Here is a 19,617-nt window from a genome sequence, read left to right as displayed (position 1 = left end):
ATCTGAAGCAGGATCCAGGCTTTGAGCTGTCAGCACAGAGCCTGGCGCGGGGCTCGAACCCATGACCTGTGAGATCATGACCTGAGCCGAAGTCAGACACGTAACCGACTGAGCCGCCCAGGCACCCCCGTTGTGATAACTTTTAGTTCCGTCTTTTGGATTCTCTCAGACAGTTATATTGTCTCCAAATAATGGCCATCTTGATCTCTCCTTTTCCAATGCCTCTTGTCAGACACACAGCGGTGTATTATGTCTTGTTTCTCAGTAAGTCTGACCCAGCCGACTTTTCCTTTTGCGCTGGAGCACATTGCCGTTTCTTCCTCTCAGGATCAGATGGGGCAGCTCTTGTGTTTAGAGGCCGTGCAGATGGAAAGTAGAGCATAGAAGCTCTTCTCCCTGCAGCCCCCAGCGCATCTTGTTAAACTCAGATTGTACAGTGAGTTCTTGTTTTTGGTATCCTTAATTTTTCCTCTGTCGTTAATTCTGTCCTTCCATCGTTGGCGTTTCTAAGTCTCCTTATTGAGTGGAGTGAGTTCCTTTTCTGTCACCTGGGCCAGGATCATACATCCTTGGTCAGACTGAGCTTTTACCATTGGCGGCAAGTTTTTGAATAGAATTTAATATGGAAGATGGGAGGCATTTCCCAGCTGTCGGACCGCACTCCTCCATGGCGCAGCGGCAAACTTGCTTTGTTGGAGTTTGTTAGAGTGGCAGTGGGAGTGTGAACACTGGAGCCCAGCCTCTGGGTGCTCTGTCTAGAACCTGACCTTCTAGGTGGCCCCTGGCACCATCCTGTCCCGATGCACGTGAGCTCAGAGAGGCTTGGCATGTGTGTGTGTGTGTGTGTGTGTGTGTGTGTGTGTGTGTGTGTGTGTGTGACTGAGGGGGGTGTTCCAGGCCTCTGCCAGCTGTGGGAGTCAGGAGTTGGTCTTGCTCCCTGTTCACCAGTACCTAGTTGGGATAAAGAGGCCAGGGGAGGCCCTCACTTCTGATCTGGGCTTCCTGACTAACCTTGGGCTACTGGTCAGTCCCAAAGCTTCAGTCCGAGGTGTGTCAGGGCCACCGTGGCTGACACCTGCTCTAGCAGGAGGCTCACTGTTGGGTCCACCTGTTCTTGGCCATGGGTCTGTAGACAGGAGTGTCTGGTTATGTTGTGTTTTCCCTTACAAGGCATAAATAATGTTTTTCCCTGTAAAAAGTGGCACCTGCTTATTAAAGAAGATTGGAAAATAAAATTTTTTTGCAGAGAGCCCAGCGTGGTAGGGGCTCGATCCCACGACCCTGGGATCGTGACCTGAGCCAAAACCGAGAGTCTGATGCTCAACGAACTGAGCCATCCAGGCACCCCTGAAAAATCAAATTTAAAAGAAAGAATTGCTAATTACTGCCCAGACATAATCACTTTCAGTGTCTTCGTATGTTTCTTTCCACACTTTCCTTTTCTATCTCCAGGCTTTCAAAAAATAGTTGTGCGAGGCTGTTTGTTCTCGACTTTTTTTCCTCTAATAATATCCTAAGACTGTTGCTTGTACTTTGGGAGCATTATTTTAGATGACTGTGTAATATTCCATTAAGTCGATGAGCCATCATTTATTTAACATATTTTTGGTCTTGACCCCTTGAGGGCCTCCTTTCTTTGTTAACCCATTTTGGTTCAATCATCCACGAAGCTGGCTAAAGTCCTTTTGAATTTATATTTTCTGTCTGCACCATTTCTTTGAGGTGACGGTATGCCAGTTGCTCTGTGAAATGGATCTTCTTTTTCTTTGCTTTAAACTTCACTCCTTCAAGCTTCGGCTAGGCACCTCGGTCTCCTTATCCTTTGGTTTGATGAACAACGTTGTATTTCCCTCCCCCTCCCCGACCGTACAGCTTTAGTTTCGGGCGCCCCCCAGCCTTCATGGGCAGGCGCTGCCGTGGATGGTAGGCCCCACAGAGGGCTCCTGCTCCATCACCGATGTGACCCTCAGCTTTCTGGGCTGCCTTCAGGAGGACGTGTCCCCAACTACAGTGTGGGATGTTTGCTGGAGAGAAAACAAGATTTCTTGGCCTCTTTTTTTTTTTTTTCCCTTCCCAGACACATATATTTCCCTTCCCCTTGGGTGGCCTGGGGTGCCCTGTGGGCTGGACCTTGGGAACTGGCTGCCTTATACTCTCACCTACCCCAGGCTGTGTCTGTCCCCTTCCCGACTTCTGTTGACCTCCTGTTCCCACCCCACTGGTCCCTCCCTCACCATGCTGTCCCTGCACTACTGCTCCTGGCCTCCCCTCAGCGAGTGAGTTTGTGTGACCTTCGCACTGCATTCAAGCTTCGGGACTTAGCCGCCGTAATGATGTCAGTGGCACAGGTTAGCAGATGGCGGCCGCAGCAATGAGACCTGACATGTTCTAATGACTCCCTCCTTTCCACCCTTGCCGGCCAAGCCGGTGGAGGGGCAGGGGTTTCCTTGAGGCATTTTAGGAGGGGGCCAAGGGAAATCGGGGGCCCCCAGGTGCCGATGAGGCCTGTGACCTTTGCTGCTATAATATCAGTGTTTCACAAGCAGGGCGGTTCGGGAGCCCACTTGCAGCCCATCAAAAATTGATTTAATTGCAATTTTTCCTCCAATTAGGAGCAGTGGAGCCTGACTAATTGGAGTAATAGAGAGTAATAAGGCTCAGATAAAAAGCCTTCCTCGGCGGCCTTTGTATCTCGTGTCAGTGCCTGTCAGAGGTCAGAGAGCTTGCATATTCTATTAGGCAGCCCGGCCTTCATTTGTACAAATTAGTTTACCCAACAGTAATTAAAATGCCAATGCGGGTTGAAGAGAACTGAATACACTTGATGGGCATGTTGGTGAATGATGTGACAGCTCTGGTGGCCTCCCTTGCCAAAGTGTGTCAGCCCCGGCTCGGAGGCGGCTGGGGCCTGGGCCAGCTGGGTGGCTCCAGGCCAGCCGCAGGGCACAGCTGCTAAGCACGCCACTTGTGCTGCCTCCTCAGAGCCACTCAGACTCTCCTTTCTTCTCCCGGGTGGGGCCATTTGTTCAGTTGTCCATTTGTTCACTCAACAAGGGTTGGAGTTTTCAGTGTGTGCCAGGCACTGTACGAGGTGCTGGGGAGAGAACATACTGGGCAAGGGTAGGTTCAAATTCCAGCCCTACTAGTTCTCCCTGTGGGAGCCAGAGCAGGGTGCCTCAGTTTTCCCATCTGTAAAATAGGGAAAGTGGTACCTGTGCAGAGTTACAATGATTAGATGGGATGATGTTTGTGAAACCCTTCCTCAGAACCTGGCACATAGTAAGTGTTCAATAAATGACTGATGTAATTAAGAGGGCCTGAATGAAGGCAGAGGCAGCAGGACTCTGTCTGTTTTTCACCCTGCTCATGCCTGAATAATTTTCCTTCCTCCCTTTCTCCTCTCATCTTTTTCTTGTTATTTTCTGTTCCTCAACTTGAGCACCAGAACCCCTAATTCTCCTGGCATCTCTCTCTGATGTGGGGCTCCCACGTCTGCTTCTTGGGCCTGATGATGATCTCTGTGGTGCCAGGTTTGCTTGAGCTCAGACCAGGGGGCCAGGAAGGTAGGTTGGGAACCTGGACAAGGTCTGGGGCAAGATGAGAAATTGGAGAGGGCTAGCTTCTGATCAGGACTTTCTCATCCAAAAAGAGCAGAGTTTATAGAGTCAGAATGCCTCTTAGACCCTCAAGCTGAGAGTGTGGGTGTGTACTTGTGCAAGAGTGTGTGTGTGTGTGTGTGTGTGTGTGTGTGTGTGTGTGTGTTGATATTAATTTGTAGGTACTGTTGGTACTTCTCATCTATTATCTGGTTGTGGTGCTTATGAGGGATTCCACTGCCAACCAACGATGTATGACTGTGTCGTGTGTCATTCAGTCCAGTGATTTGGGAATTATTTCTTTAAGAAGCAGAGGGACCCCCTTCATAGCCCACATGACTAGCTTCCCCAGCCCGGTTGGCTGTGAGCTTGGAAGGCCCTTGCAGTCCGGTGCCACAGACTTGTACCGAGTACCTCTTTCGGGCCAGGTGCTGTGCTGGGCACCAGAGGACACAGGAGTCCCCAGATGGTCCATGATCTCAAAGGGAAGATGGGGAAATAACCCCCCAAATACCCTTTGTCCCAAGGACAAGATCAAGTGTGGTAGGGACCTGGAGGAAGGGTGGTCATGTCACCTGAGGAGCCAGCAGCTTCTGCCTCTGTCTGTTCACAGGTTTGCCGTCCCCGTCCCTAGGATACCCCCGAGAAAGAGAGGGAGTGAGGGCGAAAGCCATTTGCATTTTCTTTTCTTTCTGGGGAGAGCTGGCTTTTTCAGTGACCGCAGACTCTAAGCGGAGGTTGTAGCAAAGACCTTTTAATGGGTCAGACTCTGAGTCATCGCTTCGGAGGGGCCCCTGGCGGGGTGGTACCCGTGTTCGCCGAGGGCATCTCCGAGCATTCCAGGAGAACCTTTGGCCCGCGTGGCACAGGGCCCGGCACAGGGAGGGCATGGGGAGATCTGGTGCAGGACGACGGCGGGCTGGCACGCGTGGCGCGGGATGGCACTACGTGTGGGCGAGACGGCGTGGTGGAGGCTGAGCTCGTGGGGGCGGGAGGCCTCCTGGGGTGCACATCCCCCACCCCACCGGCCTCCATTTGGAGCACCTTTTCTGGTGGGGCTCCCAGGAAGCGGGCGAGTATGCCGAAGGAGTTCCTGAAAACTCGTAGAAGTTTGGCCGTCACTTCATTTCCCTTTCTGTGCAGTGGGAATAATCGCTTCTATTGGGAACTTGCTGTGTCACGTGAGGCATCCTTTGGGTGTCCCGGGACAGTGAGTTCCATCTCCTCCCACCCCTGCACCAGGTGTGTCCTGCATTCGGGCACGCCTTTTAATCTTCTGACCTTGAACGTGGCTGGTCTGTGGCTCTTGCCCTCTGCTTTCTGAAGTCCACGGGAGCTGAGGGGTGAGGTGGGGAGCAAGTGTGGCCGCGTATAGGGAGGAACAGTGCGAGGTGTGCGGTGCTGTGCCCGCAGCCAGCTTCACCCCGAGTCCTGGCAGTCCCCACGGTCGGGGTGTGCGTCCTGGTGTGTGTGCCCAGCAGGACCTGGCTCCAAAGCTGCTTGACCGTTGCTTACAGGGTCCGTACTGAGTGTTCAATTTGATTATTCTCTTAGGTCCTCGTACGTGCTGGGGGGGTCTCTCTCCTTCCCCCTCCTCCTCCCTGCACTGCATAGTTGGGCAAGGCAAGGGGGCAGCTTTTGGAAAGAAACGTTTCTGGGCGTCGTGTCCAGACAATCATGAAAGGCCTTCGTGGGGTACGAAGGTGAGAGGCAGTCCTCCTGGTGGGAGATAGACCCGGCTGGTGACAGCGGGGCAGGAATGGAGGACAGGAGTCCCTGGAGCAGGTGTTGGCAGCCCCGCCCCAGCCTTCTGGGAGGTGCTCCAGATGCTTCCTCCCATCTCCCTCCCTCTCGACTGACTTGCTCACTGAGTCACACCTGTGGCCCATCCGAGGCCTCCTTGAGAGATGTCTGTGTCCGTGCTGGTGCGCCTCACCTGGCCCGCGCTCCTCGAAAGTCTGAAGAGCCCAATTGCCTGCTTGAATGCTTTCCAAGTGGCTATTATGTTTCCAACCCAAGGTAATTGGCTTTACCAGTTATTAATGGATTACCCTCGAGAGAAAAATGTTGAGGGGAGGGAGGTGAGGACAGCACCTCCTGGCTTTGTAGCTTGGGGCTTCAGTGTCCAGTGGCCGCTTTCCAGGCTGGGAGTCACTTGGGGCATGATGGAGTGGCTGTTTTGGCACACCATTCCGGGTGAGCGGTTGCTGGCACTCTAGTGGGTCGAGAGGAGGCTGGGATGATGGAGCATGTCCCTAAGAAACTCTTGGCTTGAGGCATGGAAGCCCCAGGGTGGCTCGTGTGGCCTTTTTAATCAGCCTGGAGTCAAAAAGCAGACACCTGCCCTGCCATTTTTATTGTAAATCGGTGGGTCGGCCGATGCCTGCCCCGACCTCTCCCCCATCGGTGACCGGCAGGCTGCCTCCCGCAGCCAAAGCCCCTGGCTTCTTCAGAGCCCTCTCTACAGAAATCTGTCCCCCCATTGACCCGCTTGGGACGAGAGAGCCACAGGTGCTGGGCAGGCCCAGGGAGGATGGGCTGCTGCCCCATACTGCTAAGGTGTCATTAATCTGTCTGCTCCCCCCACCCCCCAGCTCCAGACATGTAGGGACCTGCCCTTCCCTGCCCCAGGGCTCCCGAGTGACACAGTCTTTTTTGACTCTCTTGCTCATGGTTAGGTTTTTTTAGCCAGGCTTCCTGCGGGCTTTCCTCCCTCACCCCCACCAGCAAGTCCCCCACAAAGGTGGGGTCTGGCACGTAGGTCCCAGTTCCAGTCCCGGTGCTCTGGCCGGCCTGGCTCACCGTGCGGAACCTGCCCGCCAGCCTTGGGCCTCCACCTAAAATGAAACTCTGCAGATGGCACGTGTTGAACTTTCTAGGGGTTTAAGAGATCCTCTGGGGAAATGGGGTGCGTCCTTGTCCTCTAAACTGCCTGCCTGCCCGCCGTCCCGCTCCACGGCAGCCCCAGCAGCCTGGGCCTCCACTCTGTCTGCACCCTCACATCCCAGCACGTTACCCATCTCGTCTTCTCATGTGTAACTCGCTTTTGATGGTTCCCTCTGGTCAGTGTGGTGCCATCGTACCCGCCCTGCGCTTGCACATTACAGGTGCCCCCAGCTCTTAAAACTGTCAGTCGTGCCCCCCACCGCCCTTACCTCTGACCAGGGCATCCCCTTCCGGCACCCGGCAGCCTGTTCCCAGGAGACCATTTCTGCAGCCCGGCAAGCGTGCTCTGTCTTGACCTGAGGGCTGCACGTCTGGAGAAGTGCTTTCCTGGTGGGCAGAGACCACGAGACCCTTCTGAGTGGCGAGCTCAGCCGTCCTGAAACCTGGGGGCCCCTGGGAGGTCGTAGCCCTCAGCGCTCTTCCGGTCGTCTCCCTGCGGCCTCGGCCTCGGCCTCGGCCTTGGCCTCTCCGATGGCCGCGCAGCCATTTCTCTCATCCTGTCTCACCTCCATGATCCCCCTTCTGCCACAGGCTCTGACAAGCCAGCCCTGACTCCACTCTCCTTTTGTTTGGCAGCTCTTTTGTGACAGGGACGGCCTGTTGTGGGCACTTCTCACCCCTAAGAATCTGGGACCTCAACAGGTAAGAGATTCCTGAGCCACCACGGCTTCCTAAGGGGTGCGGCTAGAGCAGCCAGGGAGGCAAAGCAGAGAGCTGGCTGGGCCAGCCCGGGCTCCAGTGGGCCACCGAATGGTCCAGGGGGAGGCTGGGAAGAACCCAGCGGCCCGACTCACTGGCAGCCTGCAAGGTGCGTGCTCTCTCCTGGCGTCGTTAGAGTTAGCCTGAGGAGACCGTTGGAAGTAATTTATAATAGGTCAGTAATTTCACTTCGAAATCAGGGTAACAACAATTTGGATTTACGATACTTTTTCTCTGAGGAGTGCCCGATTATGTGGCTACATAAAATCCCATCTATCCTTGGAGATGATTTTTCTAAAATAAAGAACTTTGGGAAGCGGCCTACAGAGCCATAAAAAGAATTACACAGAACAGTTAAAATACGTCCAGGTTTTATTCACAACTCTCTGCCTTGGTAAGCTTGACACGTTCCCATCAGATTGTCTACCATTCTGTTGGATTTTTTTAAGCTTTTTATTTTGAAATAATTAGAGATTCATAGGAAGTTCCAAAAATAGGACAGCAAGGTACCTGTGTTACGTTAGATAATATAATAAATATAAATTTGATATCAATTATTTATAAGTAATTTCTATATTATATTATATTATATTATATTATATTATATTATATATCAGAACCAGGAAATTGACATTGGTATAATCCACAGACCTTTATTCAGATCGCACTCATTTCTGTGTGTGTGTGTGTGTGTGTGTGGTTCTTTGCAATTTTATCCCATGTGTAGATTCATGTAACTACTACAACAGTTAGGATACAGAACTGGCGGATTCCTCACTCGCCCACGTACAGCCACACCATCTTCCTCCCCTACCCTCTTAAACTCCCTCGTCTCTCACCTCTCACAGCCACTTACATGTTTTCCACCTCTTTACTTCTGGCAGCTTGGAGGTGTTATATAAGTGGAATACCTTTTGTGATTTGGTCCCCACCCCCGTTAACCCAGCATAGCTCTCATGAGAGCCATAGCCCTCGTCCTGTGTATCAATGGCGCCTTCCTTTTTATTGCTCAGTAGTATTCCCTGGTGTGGACGCCCCAAAGTTCTCTCCCACTGAACAGCATTCACCCACTGAAGGACATTTGGGTTATGTTCAATTTTTTGACTATTGCAAATTAAGCTCTCGTGAACATTTGCATATAATCTTTTGTGTGGACACATGTTTTCATTTCTCTGGGATAAATGCCCCAGAGTCCAAGTGCCAGGTCATTTGGTAAGTGTGTGTTTAATTTTTTACCTGTCAAACTATTGTGAATATCTTTACCATTTTATAATCCAACTCCAGGGTATGAGAGATGTAGTTTCTTCCCATCCTTGACGCATTTGGAATTGCCGCTCTTTCTTGTCTTAGCTATTCTAAGAGGTGTGGTATCTCGTGGCTTTAATTTGAATTTCCGTAATAGCCAATGACATCTTTTCGTGTGTGTATTTGCCTTCTGTATGTTCTCTTTGGTGGAATCTCTGCTCATGTCTTTTGGCGATTTTCTAATTGAACAGTTTGCATTTTCACTGGTGAGTTTGGGGAGTTCTTTATATATTCTAGAAATGAATCCTTTGTCAGATATGTGGTTTGCCTCTATCTTTAAGTCTGGAGCTTGTCTTTTTATCCTCTTAGCAGGATAAAAGACCAAAGTTTTACATTTTGATGGCGTCCAAATTTTTTTTGTCAATGGTGCCTGTGGGGTCAAGTCTAAGACCGTCCGCACCTGGCCCCAGGTCCCGTGCTCTGGTTCAGCACCATGATCTACAGCAGCAGCGAGGATGTTCTGTTCTTGTCTGTCTCCTGCCTCAGTGACTCTAGCGTGTCTCCTTTCCTCTCTGTATCCCCAGGAAAGTGGTACCCATCTTTTTGCCCCCTGAAAAATCCATCGTATTGTCAGTCTTTCCAAAAGATTTTTTCTTTTTTAACACATGAGCTGTTTTAGTTAAATATGGTTTTTTCTACAACATTCTCTTAACAGTCATCCAACCACAGGGATAGGAAACTCGCAACTCTCCCAGACACCACATTACATCTTTGGAGAGCCCTGAGAGTTATCACACCTGTCCTTCATCGAGAGTTGACCTGCTTCCAGGGGCTATGATTCTAGGCAAGAAGCAAGTTGAACCTTGCCTCCGAAGACAGGGCTTTAAATATCTGAAAACTTTGGTCCTGTTTCTCCAGTGTCTTCTCTTTATCAGGCCGAAAGTCTGAGGCCCTTCTACTGTTGCTTATACACATGGTACATCAGTTAGGGTGCTTTTGGCTGGAAGTATTGAGGGCCTACTTCAAAGTGGCTCCAACAATAAAGAGATTATTATTATCGTAAGTGACAAGGAGTCCCCAGGAGCTGGAAGCTTCGCTGGTTCCAGGATTGACGGATGCAGTAGCTCAGCGAGAGGTTGAGGGCCCATCTTCTCAGCTTTCCGCTTTGCCCCCTCTGTCAACGTGGGTTTTGCCCTTATCCTCAGGCTTGTTCACATAAAGCTCTACCTGCTCATAAGGCAAAATACCCAGAGGGAAAAAGGAAGGAAGAGGACTTGTCCCTGCCTGGGTCTCTTTTTAAGATGGGGAGTCCTTTTATAGGAGCCCCCAAGCAGACTCCTCATCTTGAGTGAGCCAAAAGTGTATTCCGTTACTCACCCTGAACCAAACCGTGGCAAGGGAAATGGAATGACCAGTCAGGATCGACCTGGGTCTGGGGAAGAGCCCAGCTTCCCCCACGTGCATAGTGGCAAGGAGGATGGGAGCGGTGGGCACAGAATCAGATTTGGGTCAGCAAGAAAGTAAGTGAGGAATAGCTGGGAGGGTGACCCTACTGTGTGGGTCTCACACTCGTTTTAGGATCATTCTCACCTGAAAGTTTCTTGCATTTATCTGGTTGGATCCCTCTTGAAATGGGATGTTCGTAACTGAGTACTGAACGTGCCGGGTGTGAGATGATGAGTGGCAGGCGCTATCCCCTCCTTATTCTAGATCTTTTGCTTTTGTTAGTGTAGCTGATGGTCACATCATACTGTTGTCGGCACAGCTCAGCTAAAACTTCCAAGGGATCCTTTGTCCTGCAGCCTCTGGGACGTTGGAGCGCCCGCAGTCTGTGAATGTCGTTCCCGTGACTCCCCTGCCAAACTCCTGCCACCGGCAAACTTCTTGCTTCTGCGTGGGGCTGAGGCCAAGGAACCCCTCCTCTGGTGTGTGATGGGAGGCTGTGAGGAGCTACGGAGGGCACACAGGCCGTGTGGTCAGACAGACTTGGGTTCTCGAACTAACTGCCGCTTCTTAGCTCTGTGATATGGGTGGGGGGCACTCTGGGCCTCGGTTTCCACATCTGTAAATGAGATTTAATGATCTGTACTTAACAGAACTAGTATGAAACCAATTGTTTTATACAAGAGCCCATACAGTGCCTGTCCCCCTCCCTTTCTTTTTCCTCCCCTGCGGCTGCCTTCCATAGTAGTACCTTAGAGTGTATAGACACTCAGCTTTTTAATTCTCCAAATACCTGTGGCCTTGTGACCACTGGGGGCGGAGTGGTCCTGCTGACCTCATGGCCTAGAGAAGGCCCATGACAGGAAGTAAGGCTGCAGGTCACAAGATAGGTGTTTCTGCCGAAAAGTCCGTTTTCGTCCTGTAGCCGGACCTCGTGCCTGGCGACCTCACTGGCCTGCGCTCGGGGTGGCGAACGGGCCGGGGGTGGGGTGGGCGCACCACCGTGGCCCGGCTTTGTGTCAAAAGCCGAGTAACCTTCGAGGGCCTCTTCTGCCTGGGGTTTCCTTGGTGGGGCTACTCCTGGGCACAGATTTATGGCCGGGATGTAGTTCTAAGTCACCAACTCCTTGAACGGCCCTCTCTTACGGGGTTAGTCGTCACTAACCCCAAACACTGGGTCTTTACAGAACCCGGGAAGAACCCGAGTGATCACAGGCACAGGACAGCTGCGGCCGGGATTCTGACCGGAGCCAGATGAGAAGCCGCCACTGCATCCCCTGGACAGCCTGTGGCAGGGCCGCCCTGGGCACCATGTGGCTTTGCCTCCTCACTGGCGCGCAGACGCCCCTCCTCGCCACTGAGAGGAGCCGGCCGCGTGTCCATAGCCCTCTAGTTCCCAGGGGAGCCCGGAGGACTGAGTGGTGCGGGGCTCGGAGGAGAGATGCCCCGGTGGAGGCATCTGCTTTCGGTGGGAGGAAGTGGATGGACAGGGTAACTGTCTGTAGCTGTCTTTCCCAGAGAAGCCCAAGCAGATAATAAAGCCATGTAGAAAATAGGATTAAGGTAATGAACAGGCAGGACAGAGTTTGATCTTTCAATAACGCCAAAGCCTGACTGACAGGCCAATCTGGAAGGTGGGGCAGCACCGCCCGCAGGACTAGGTGGCGGGGCGCTGTGCGGGGCTGGGGGGATTCTTTGCTTTTAACCTGTCACCACTGAAACCTGAGGAGCACCGGGATTTTCTCTTTTATGTGTGTGCCGTGACTTGGGCGGGGGAAGGAGTGCTCCGAGCATCCCCCCTCTGGGGCCGCCCTCAGGATGATGGCGGGGGCTGGGACACAGCTGGGAGGTGGAGGCGCCCTGCTCCGCACGTCTGCTTCCTGCTGCCTCTCAGGTCCCCGCTATCCGGGAGCTTAGGCTGCTTCCCACAGTGCCTGGGGACCCCTTCAGAGTTACCCGGGCTCCCTCAGCCCTTCCTTTCATCAAGACCCCTCTGGACTCTGTTCTCCCTATGAGTTAGGGAGGGGGAGGTGCGGGCTGGAGCACACGGGCTCGAGGGCAGCCATGGCATACAGCCATCGTCTAGACGGCAAGGAGCTTGACCGTCCCTCTCCTTTCTTCTCTGCCTTTCTTTCTCCTGGAGTTGGGAACCGTGGGCCGGGCCCAAGGACAGGGAATTTCTAACCTGTCTAAACCAGGCAGAGAGAAAGATGGAGTTCTTGACCCAACTTGGAGGTGCCAGAGTGTTCCTGCTTCCAAGGGTAGGTGGTCTTTGGGCCCAGGTGCCGGCTCCAGGGGCTCCATCTTGACAGATAGTGTCAACAGCCAATCCCTGAAGTAACCTTCGCTAGGCCCTGTGATCCCATCAAGGCCTGAGGTACTAGGCCAAAGCCGTCCTGTTTCTGAGCCTGGTACTCTTTGCGTGCATTTGAGCAGAAACCTCGGCCAGGTCCCGGGGAAGGTACCTCACAGCTGCCGAGAGGCCTGGGAGGTCTGCCTGACCTGACATCTTATACACCCCTCCTCCCTAGGCTTGTTCTTGCTATGGGCTGTATGTTTCTGCCAAGGGCATCTGAGCTGGGTCTAGCACCAGGATGGAGAGGCCCGTGATCCCAGACCTGGACATATCCTAGTGGGTCCAGCCATAGCCCTGAGCCAGCCTCAGGACCACCGGGCAGGGAAGGGGCGAGGGGTGGGCTCTGGACCTGGCTACACCTAGGGTGTTGAGGGTTCGAGTCCTCAGCGAGGCTCTGTGCTGCCCTGTATGCGTGTGATCATGCGTGTGCCCCTGCGCACATCCCTTGTCTCTCCTTCTGGCCAGGGTCCTCCCTGGTTCCCCGTTCCTCCTCCGTTTCTATCCTAAACCCCCGAACATCCTCTCTCTCACCAAAGGTAGGGCAGGTAGGCTTCTCACACATTCTGACAGGGGCCCTCTATCTTCCCCTTGAGCCTTTGCTCTGGCTGCCATCGTGCCCGGATTACCTACCCCCTCTCTGTCCTGCCTACTCTTCCGTGTAAACAGCACCTCTGCCGCAAAGACCTCCCTGATCCTAGCTCCTGTGGCTGGAGTTGGTAACCCTTCAAGCGCTCCTAGGGCCGCCCTGTCGGTCACCATGTGCCAGGAACTTCTCTTGGGACCCCAGGCTGAGCACAGGAGATGTGCATCAGAGCATCTAGTGGCATTTAGAATGGGGAGGGGGGCCTGGCTGCAGCCCTTTCTAGCCGTCTGCAGAAGGCACCGGTGTCCTGAGCACAGACTGGGCCACTCTGAGGGCACCAGTAGTGCCCATCTGGCCCAGGTGTGGCTTTGTCTCTGCCCCTGCCTCCACCTCCACCCCGGGGGGGGGGATAGGTGGCCCTCAGTCAGGGTGATTACGGGAACTGCCCTCTTTAAAGTACCTGCCTTCTCCTTTGAAAGTATTACTGACAGATTTTTTCATTTTCTTTTTTCTTTACCTCTTTAAGGAACCCTGTAATTTCTTTCTCTTTCTTTTCTTTCTCCCCCCTTTCCTTTTTCTTTCTTGTCCCCTCTGTCCCCCTGAACTCTTTGAAATTGGCTCTCTGCCTGCTGACACCAAACTGATACTTTGCGTTTCACTTCTCCTTATCCCTTTATGGCAACAGATGTTGAAATTTTGTATCCTTTTATCTGCCCGGCTGCCCCTTCCTGTAATTACGGTCCCCTTGTTAGCAGTACAAAGTGGGCTGCCCGGCTGCCTGGCCTTTGAGCCATTGTGTCTGAACACGTGTGCGCGGGCGGGCGCCGGGGGCTGTGCACGCGCACACACATGCACGCGAGCGGCTGTGTGCTCGGGCAGGGCCCTTCCCTCTCACCTGATGGGGCCGAGGCAGGCGAAGCATCCGTGGGCTTCTCCTGGTCTCTGCCACCCTGTGGTTACATTTGGGACCTATGTGCCTCCTCGATTCCCGCCCTCCCCACCTGAGTGCTGGACGAGGACAGCGCCTCCCTGCCCCTCCCGGAGCTCAGACCAGCTGAGCAGTACGCACCCGAAGGCCACCATGGTCTGGAAGCCAGATCCTGGGCAAATCGGAGTGCCTGCCAGGTGAAAACACAGGCCGGGTGCCCCAGCTCTACGCTGGCCCTTTGCCTCGGCCCTCCTGCTGCTCCTGTCACTCACTGAGGAATCACTCCATACAACAGGCTGAAATGTTCTCTTATCTGTCCTTTTATAAAACTTTCATTTCTCCTCTGGAACTCAGTCACCCCTCATACTGATAGCTGGATACATGACAGACTCCCTCCTTCACTGGGTGGAAAACTCCTTGAGAACAGGGATCGTTCCTTCAAAGTTGGTTCTGACATGTCCCCGTAGTTCCTGCTTGGCACAATGCCTTGTATACAGAAGGAGCTCATTAAATGGTTGTTGCTCAAAGAAAGGAAGAGAGAGGGGAGGGTGGGAAGGAGGAAAGCCTCCCGTTCTGAGTGACCGTGTTCAGCCAAGCTTATACCTTCAGGCCCTCTGTCTCCATGGGAGCCGAGATGTGGGAAGGTGGACTGTCACTCTCCCATCCTTTCCCTCCTCTGAAAGCCACTGTTGCATTTTTGGGGCCGCATACCCAGGACAGATGTAGGAACGAGAACCCCCAGGATCTCCAGGGAGCATCCCCAGGTACCCAGTGTGTTAACGGTGGCTGTAAAATGGTGTGGGGGGTCACAGGCATTCTTAGGTGCAGGCTGGGAGGTGGATGGATACAGCTTCTCATATCTCAGGGCCCTTTAGCACCGGGCTCTCTGTGGGCTGCGGCTTGTGTTGGGAGCACAGGCAGGGAGGAAGGCAGGCGGAGGATGGGATGAGAGGACTCCGGCTCAGCAGGGCCCAGACTAAGGGGGTGGGGGGGTGCCTCTCCCTGCTGGGACATCAGGGCCTTCAGGGTCAGCATCTACCTCCAGTGAGCTGTCCCTACAAAGATGGTGGTGGAGGGGTCAGGGTCTTACTAAATTTCCTTCTGTCAGGAAGCTCCTCCCTAGGCCCCTTCTTCCCTCTAGACAGAATCGCAGTGCAGCATGGTGGGTTGGGCCAGGGAGCCCTGGTTTCCTCACCTGATCACCCCCTTCAAGGGTCCCTGGGATGAGGCCACCCTCTGCTTGCTCCTTCTGCCCAGGCACTCGGGGGGCTCCCAGGGAATGCTGCACACAGCCTGGCCTCAGGGCCATGTCTCCTTCCGGCTGTCGGCCCCAGGCCTGCCCTCCTTCTTAGGCTCACAGGGGTGGCCCCATCTGTCTTTATCTTTCCCTGGGTGGAGAGAGAATTGTTGGAGTCGGGCTCGGGGGAGGCTGGGGTGTGGAGCCCCCCACCCCAGCGGCTCCTGGAGGCCCAGGCTTTGTGCGCAGGAGTTGGAAGGGAATGGACTTTTTGTCTGGCCCTCTGGAGTGACAGAGCCGGCCCTTGCTCCTGTCTTGGCCCAGGGCTCTGAGGGGCAGTCCTGTTCCCACACAAGTTGTGTGATAGCCAAGGCTCTGCACCCCCCTCCCGCCCCCCACCGTGAGAGGCCGAGAAGCATTCTTGACATTCTTTCCAGAGAAAAGGGGTGAAACGTCTGAATTTGGGGGTCACCATGTTATACAAATTGCAATCTAATCGTTTTTTACAAGAACACACTTGCAGTAAGAAAAGGAGCCCAAGAGGAGGGGCTGAGGAGACAGCTTGTTTTGTCCCCCTTTCCCCCAAAGTTTGGGGCTATTGTCAGGCTGATCTTGCTCCCTTCACAGGCGCTGTTGAGCTAGAGTTTTCTAGTTAAATTGGTCTTAGGGTGGGGGCCACGAAGGGCCCACGGTGCCATTTCTGTTTGTTTTCCCGAATCAAAGCCCCAGCAGGGCTCCTATGGCACTGCTGGGCTGCTATTTGAAGAGACGGGCCATTTCCCAGAGCCTGGTGTGTCAGTTTATGCTCTGAACTTAACCTCACGGGCACTGCACAACAGAGTCTTGAGGGTCCCAGGCCCAGAGGCAAAAGAAATTGTATCTTTTTATTGGGCCATTTAAAGTGTGTGTGGCCATTTCAGAGAATCGGAGAACAGCGCAGCAGCAGAAAGAAACTCCTCCGTCCCTGGCCAGGCTGGGCTGGCCGACTAGGGGCTTTCGGGACTTGTCCTGGCCTCCAGGGGTTGGTGCTCACTCTGGCCCTGGCGTCTCCTCGAGAAAGCAGGGTTCTGTGTTTACTGCAGACACCGGCATGATGCTTTCCAGTGGTGGCTTGAATGCTGGGGCAGGGGGCCCAGGGTGGCAATCTGAACTGGGTATTGATTGCCCTGATGTTTCTGGTCCTGATCCTGCTGACCCTGCCCGGCCCATGGCTGCCCACCTTTCTTTCCTTCTAAACCCTGGGACCAGGGGTAGGCAGGCAGAGCCACGCTGGGCTTCAGGCCCCCAACCCCCACTGCCTTTCATCTTCTGTTTCAAACAAACATGAAATTACTTCTACAGATTAAAGGGGAGAGCTCCTCAGTCATTCCTGAAGGCCTCACTAATGGAAGGGGCAGGGCCCCCAAATCTGGAAGGAGGGAGACCTGTGGAGCAAAACAGCCCCCACCCGGTGTGTACAAATGTCCAGAAGTACCTTCAAAAGAGAGGTGCAGGGGTGGGAGGGCTCTGGCCTGCCCAGGGTGGGTGAATCCTAGCTGGTGGCCCATCTGGGAAGGCAGGCCCTTCCTGGGAGCCAAGGTCAGTGATCCATACGAGACTGGGATCTTTGCGCAGTGGCTTTCTGCCTGATCCCTCTCAGGGTTCCCCAACACAGAGGCTGATGTAGTCCAGACCGTAAGAGGAAGACCTCCCTGAGGAGGCTGGGGGCAAGGGTTCTGACTGCCACAGTGCCCTTTGCTGGAGGTCCCCTCGCTGCCCAGGGCTCAAGGGGCAAGGCAAACCGGGCAAAAAGGAGCCCCCAGCCTCCTCCTTTATTCGTTCAGTCTCTAGGGAAGATGGTGGCTCCACTGAGGAGAAGGGAGGTTGAGGGTCAGAGTCCGTGTGGGCCGAGAGGCCTGGAGCTGAAGTCCGCTTTCACACACATGGCTGACAGCGTCTGCCTCAGCCCTTTGGTGAACACTGCTTGTGAGACCACGACGTCCTCCCCCCACCCCCCCCCCCCCCCGCCAGGGCCTCTTACCTGGGTGTCCCTGGGAAGTGCTCAGGGCCTTGTTTCTCTTGTCATGCATGCAAGGGAGCCTAGCATCTCTTGGGTGAAACTGAGGGATAGGGCCTGGAGGGTGCCCCTCTTCTTCATTCCCTTCGGTCGTTCGGCAGAAACTCACTGCTTCTACCCGTTCCCTAGCCACAGGGATTAGCGGGTGCACTTGATGTTGAGGGGTGGTTGCTAGGGCCAGAAGGCCCCCCTACATGGTTGCTAGGGGTCTGGCATCAGGGCAAGGGGTCTGCCCACTGCCGCGGTCACGGAGGGAATTACACAGTCACAAAGAAATTGTTCTTCTCGGTAATCTGCTCTCGGCCACCGGGAGGGGCGAGGGTGGGGGAGCATGCTGGAGCCCAGCAGGCTGGGGGCTGTGATCACACAGGCGTGCTAGCCGCGGGCTGGGGGCCAGCCGGGCCAGGAACACCAGGGACCAGCCCGCTAAGCTGCTTTCTCAGCGATTTCTCTCCCCAGACACAAAGGTGTTTACTTGTTTTAACATCTCCTGGGACTCCCCTTCTCCCTTTGTGTGGTCTTTATCCCCAGTGAGGTTTGAGCCCCAGATTACAGGCGGGAATTAAGGCATTGGACTCAGGCAGCTCAGAACCGCCTGACCTGCAGGATCAAGAAGTATAAAGTAACCGAGTGTGTGTGTGCCCGGAAGGGGGGCCGGCCCCTCAGCCAGGCCCATTCTTCCTCCTGAGGAGCGGCAGCCAGGCAGCGAGCAGGTGTGATCAGGGGCTGCCGGGCTGAGGCCTTTAGCTGGGGGAGGGGCAGGCACTGGGACTGGGGTGACAGTCCCAGTGACCCCAGTCACTGGGGTGCCCACTGTCACCCCAGGCATCTCCTCCCTGGGCCCTTTCCTAAGGGAGCCTGATTTTAGCTCAGGAGGGAGAGCTGCATTTCCTCAGGGACTGATGCCACTGGGTTAAAAGCAGATGTGGGGGCTGAGGGGAGGGGACGGCCGCTCATCCTCTACCCTCCGCTCTCTCCCCAGTGGGCAGCTCATGATGCACCTGGGCAGTGACTTCCCCCCAGGAGCTGGGGTGTTGGATGTCATGTATGAGTCCCCTTCCACACTTCTGTCCTGTGGCTATGACACCTACGTTCGCTACTGGGACCTCCGAGCCAGCGTCCGGTGAGTGTCTAGGCAGGAGGTGGGACGCGGTCCCGGCCCTCCCTCTGGGTGAGCCCCCAGGAGAAGGGACAGGTGGAGGCCAGTAGGAGCAGCCAGCAAGGTCAGATCAAGCTGAGACTCCTAGCTTGGCAGCCCTGGCCTGGGAGACCCTAACCTACAGGCCATGATTAAGAGCCTGGGAGTCATCAGCGTTCTCCCTGCCTTAGTTACCTGCTGCCTAAGTCCTGGGATGATGAGGGCATGATCTGGCCTGGGGACCTATACAGAGGAGGCTTTCCCCCATTAAGTCTATTTTTCAAAAGAGTTTGCTGATTCAGCTTCTGTCTCCCAGCCAGAATGGATTTCTAAGACCCTTGGGGAACTGGGGGTAGAGGGCACCCCTATGCTTCCCTCTGACTGCCTCTTCCTGGACAGAAAGTGCGTCATGGAGTGGGAGGAACCCCACGACAGCACCCTGTACTGCCTGCAGACAGATGGGAACCACCTGCTGGCTACCGGGTCCTCCTACTACGGTGTCGTGCGGCTGTGGGACCGGCGCCAGAGGGCCTGCCTACACGTAAGAGCACTGCCCAGCATTTGTTCCAGGATGCCAGGATTCCCTGTTAGGGGCTGTGCCTGGAAACCTTGGGGTAGGGCTCTCCCCCTCGGGATGTGCTTGCCATTCCTGCACCTTCCCTCCCTGCAGGCCTTCCCCTTGACCTCGACCCCGCTCAGCAGTCCCGTGTACTGCCTGCGCTTCACCACCAAGCATCTCTATGCTGCGCTGTCTTACAACCTCCACGTCCTGGACTTTCAAAACCCGTGACAGGGCCACCCCAGCCTGTGGGGCAGGGAAGCCAGCTACTCAGGGACCTCTCCTGCCTGGAGGGTGCAGTGATACCTCCTCCCCCGCCGTGCCTGTGCTCCTAGACCTATCTTGGGCGACGTAAGGTAAAGGCTGCCGACTCTCAGAAATTTGGTATTACCTCCCGGGACCTAGCTGGAGAGCAGGGATCTGCTGCTTTGAGAGAATGGCTGAACCCGGCCGGCCCTTGCTTCTCTGGTGGCCAGAGCAAGGATCTGGCCTGGATGGCCCCCTGCCCCTCACCCTTTCTTAGAGCCGTGACAGCTCTGAGAGAGGTGAGGTGCTCCAGCTGGTCCCTTTCTGCCCCTTCGTCAGAAGGAGGGGTGAGGCTGCCACTATCCTGCTCTGGCACCGGCCCCCACCTCCTCACTCAGGCCCCTCCCCTTGACTGAGCTCTTGGGGCTCAGTCCTGGCACACTGTGGCCTGGTCCCACTTTGAAGAGGGTTGAGTGAGCGCTGAGCCGGCCCAATTGCAGGCTGGCTGCTGGGACATGCTACAATGTTCATTTTTGTAAAAATAAAGCTTGATTGGTCACAGATCTGGTTCCTCTCTGGCTGGGG

At 54.6% G+C, this 19,617-nt stretch overlaps 1 protein-coding gene across 2 annotated transcripts in view; it reads left to right on the top strand.

The window, feature by feature from the left end:
* FBXW4 (F-box and WD repeat domain containing 4) overlaps nt 1–19,593 on the top strand; it is an 80,508-nt gene extending 60,915 nt beyond the window's left edge. For both annotated transcript variants that reach the window (XM_042909378.1, XM_042909379.1), the window contains exons 6-9: nt 7,119–7,184; nt 18,072–18,212; nt 18,627–18,768; nt 18,898–19,593. In XM_042909378.1, coding sequence (XP_042765312.1) covers nt 7,119–7,184; nt 18,072–18,212; nt 18,627–18,768; nt 18,898–19,017 — 469 coding nt within the window. In that variant the 3' untranslated portion in view covers nt 19,018–19,593. The remainder of the gene's footprint in view (nt 1–7,118; nt 7,185–18,071; nt 18,213–18,626; nt 18,769–18,897) is intronic.
* Nucleotides 19,594–19,617: the final 24 nt, after the last annotated feature.

This window comes from Panthera leo, chromosome D2 (genome assembly GCF_018350215.1).
Source record: "Panthera leo isolate Ple1 chromosome D2, P.leo_Ple1_pat1.1, whole genome shotgun sequence".
NCBI classification, from domain to species: Eukaryota; Metazoa; Chordata; class Mammalia; order Carnivora; family Felidae; genus Panthera; species Panthera leo.
Note: the sequence above shows the minus strand (reverse complement) of the source record. Positions and strands in the feature narration are given on the sequence as shown.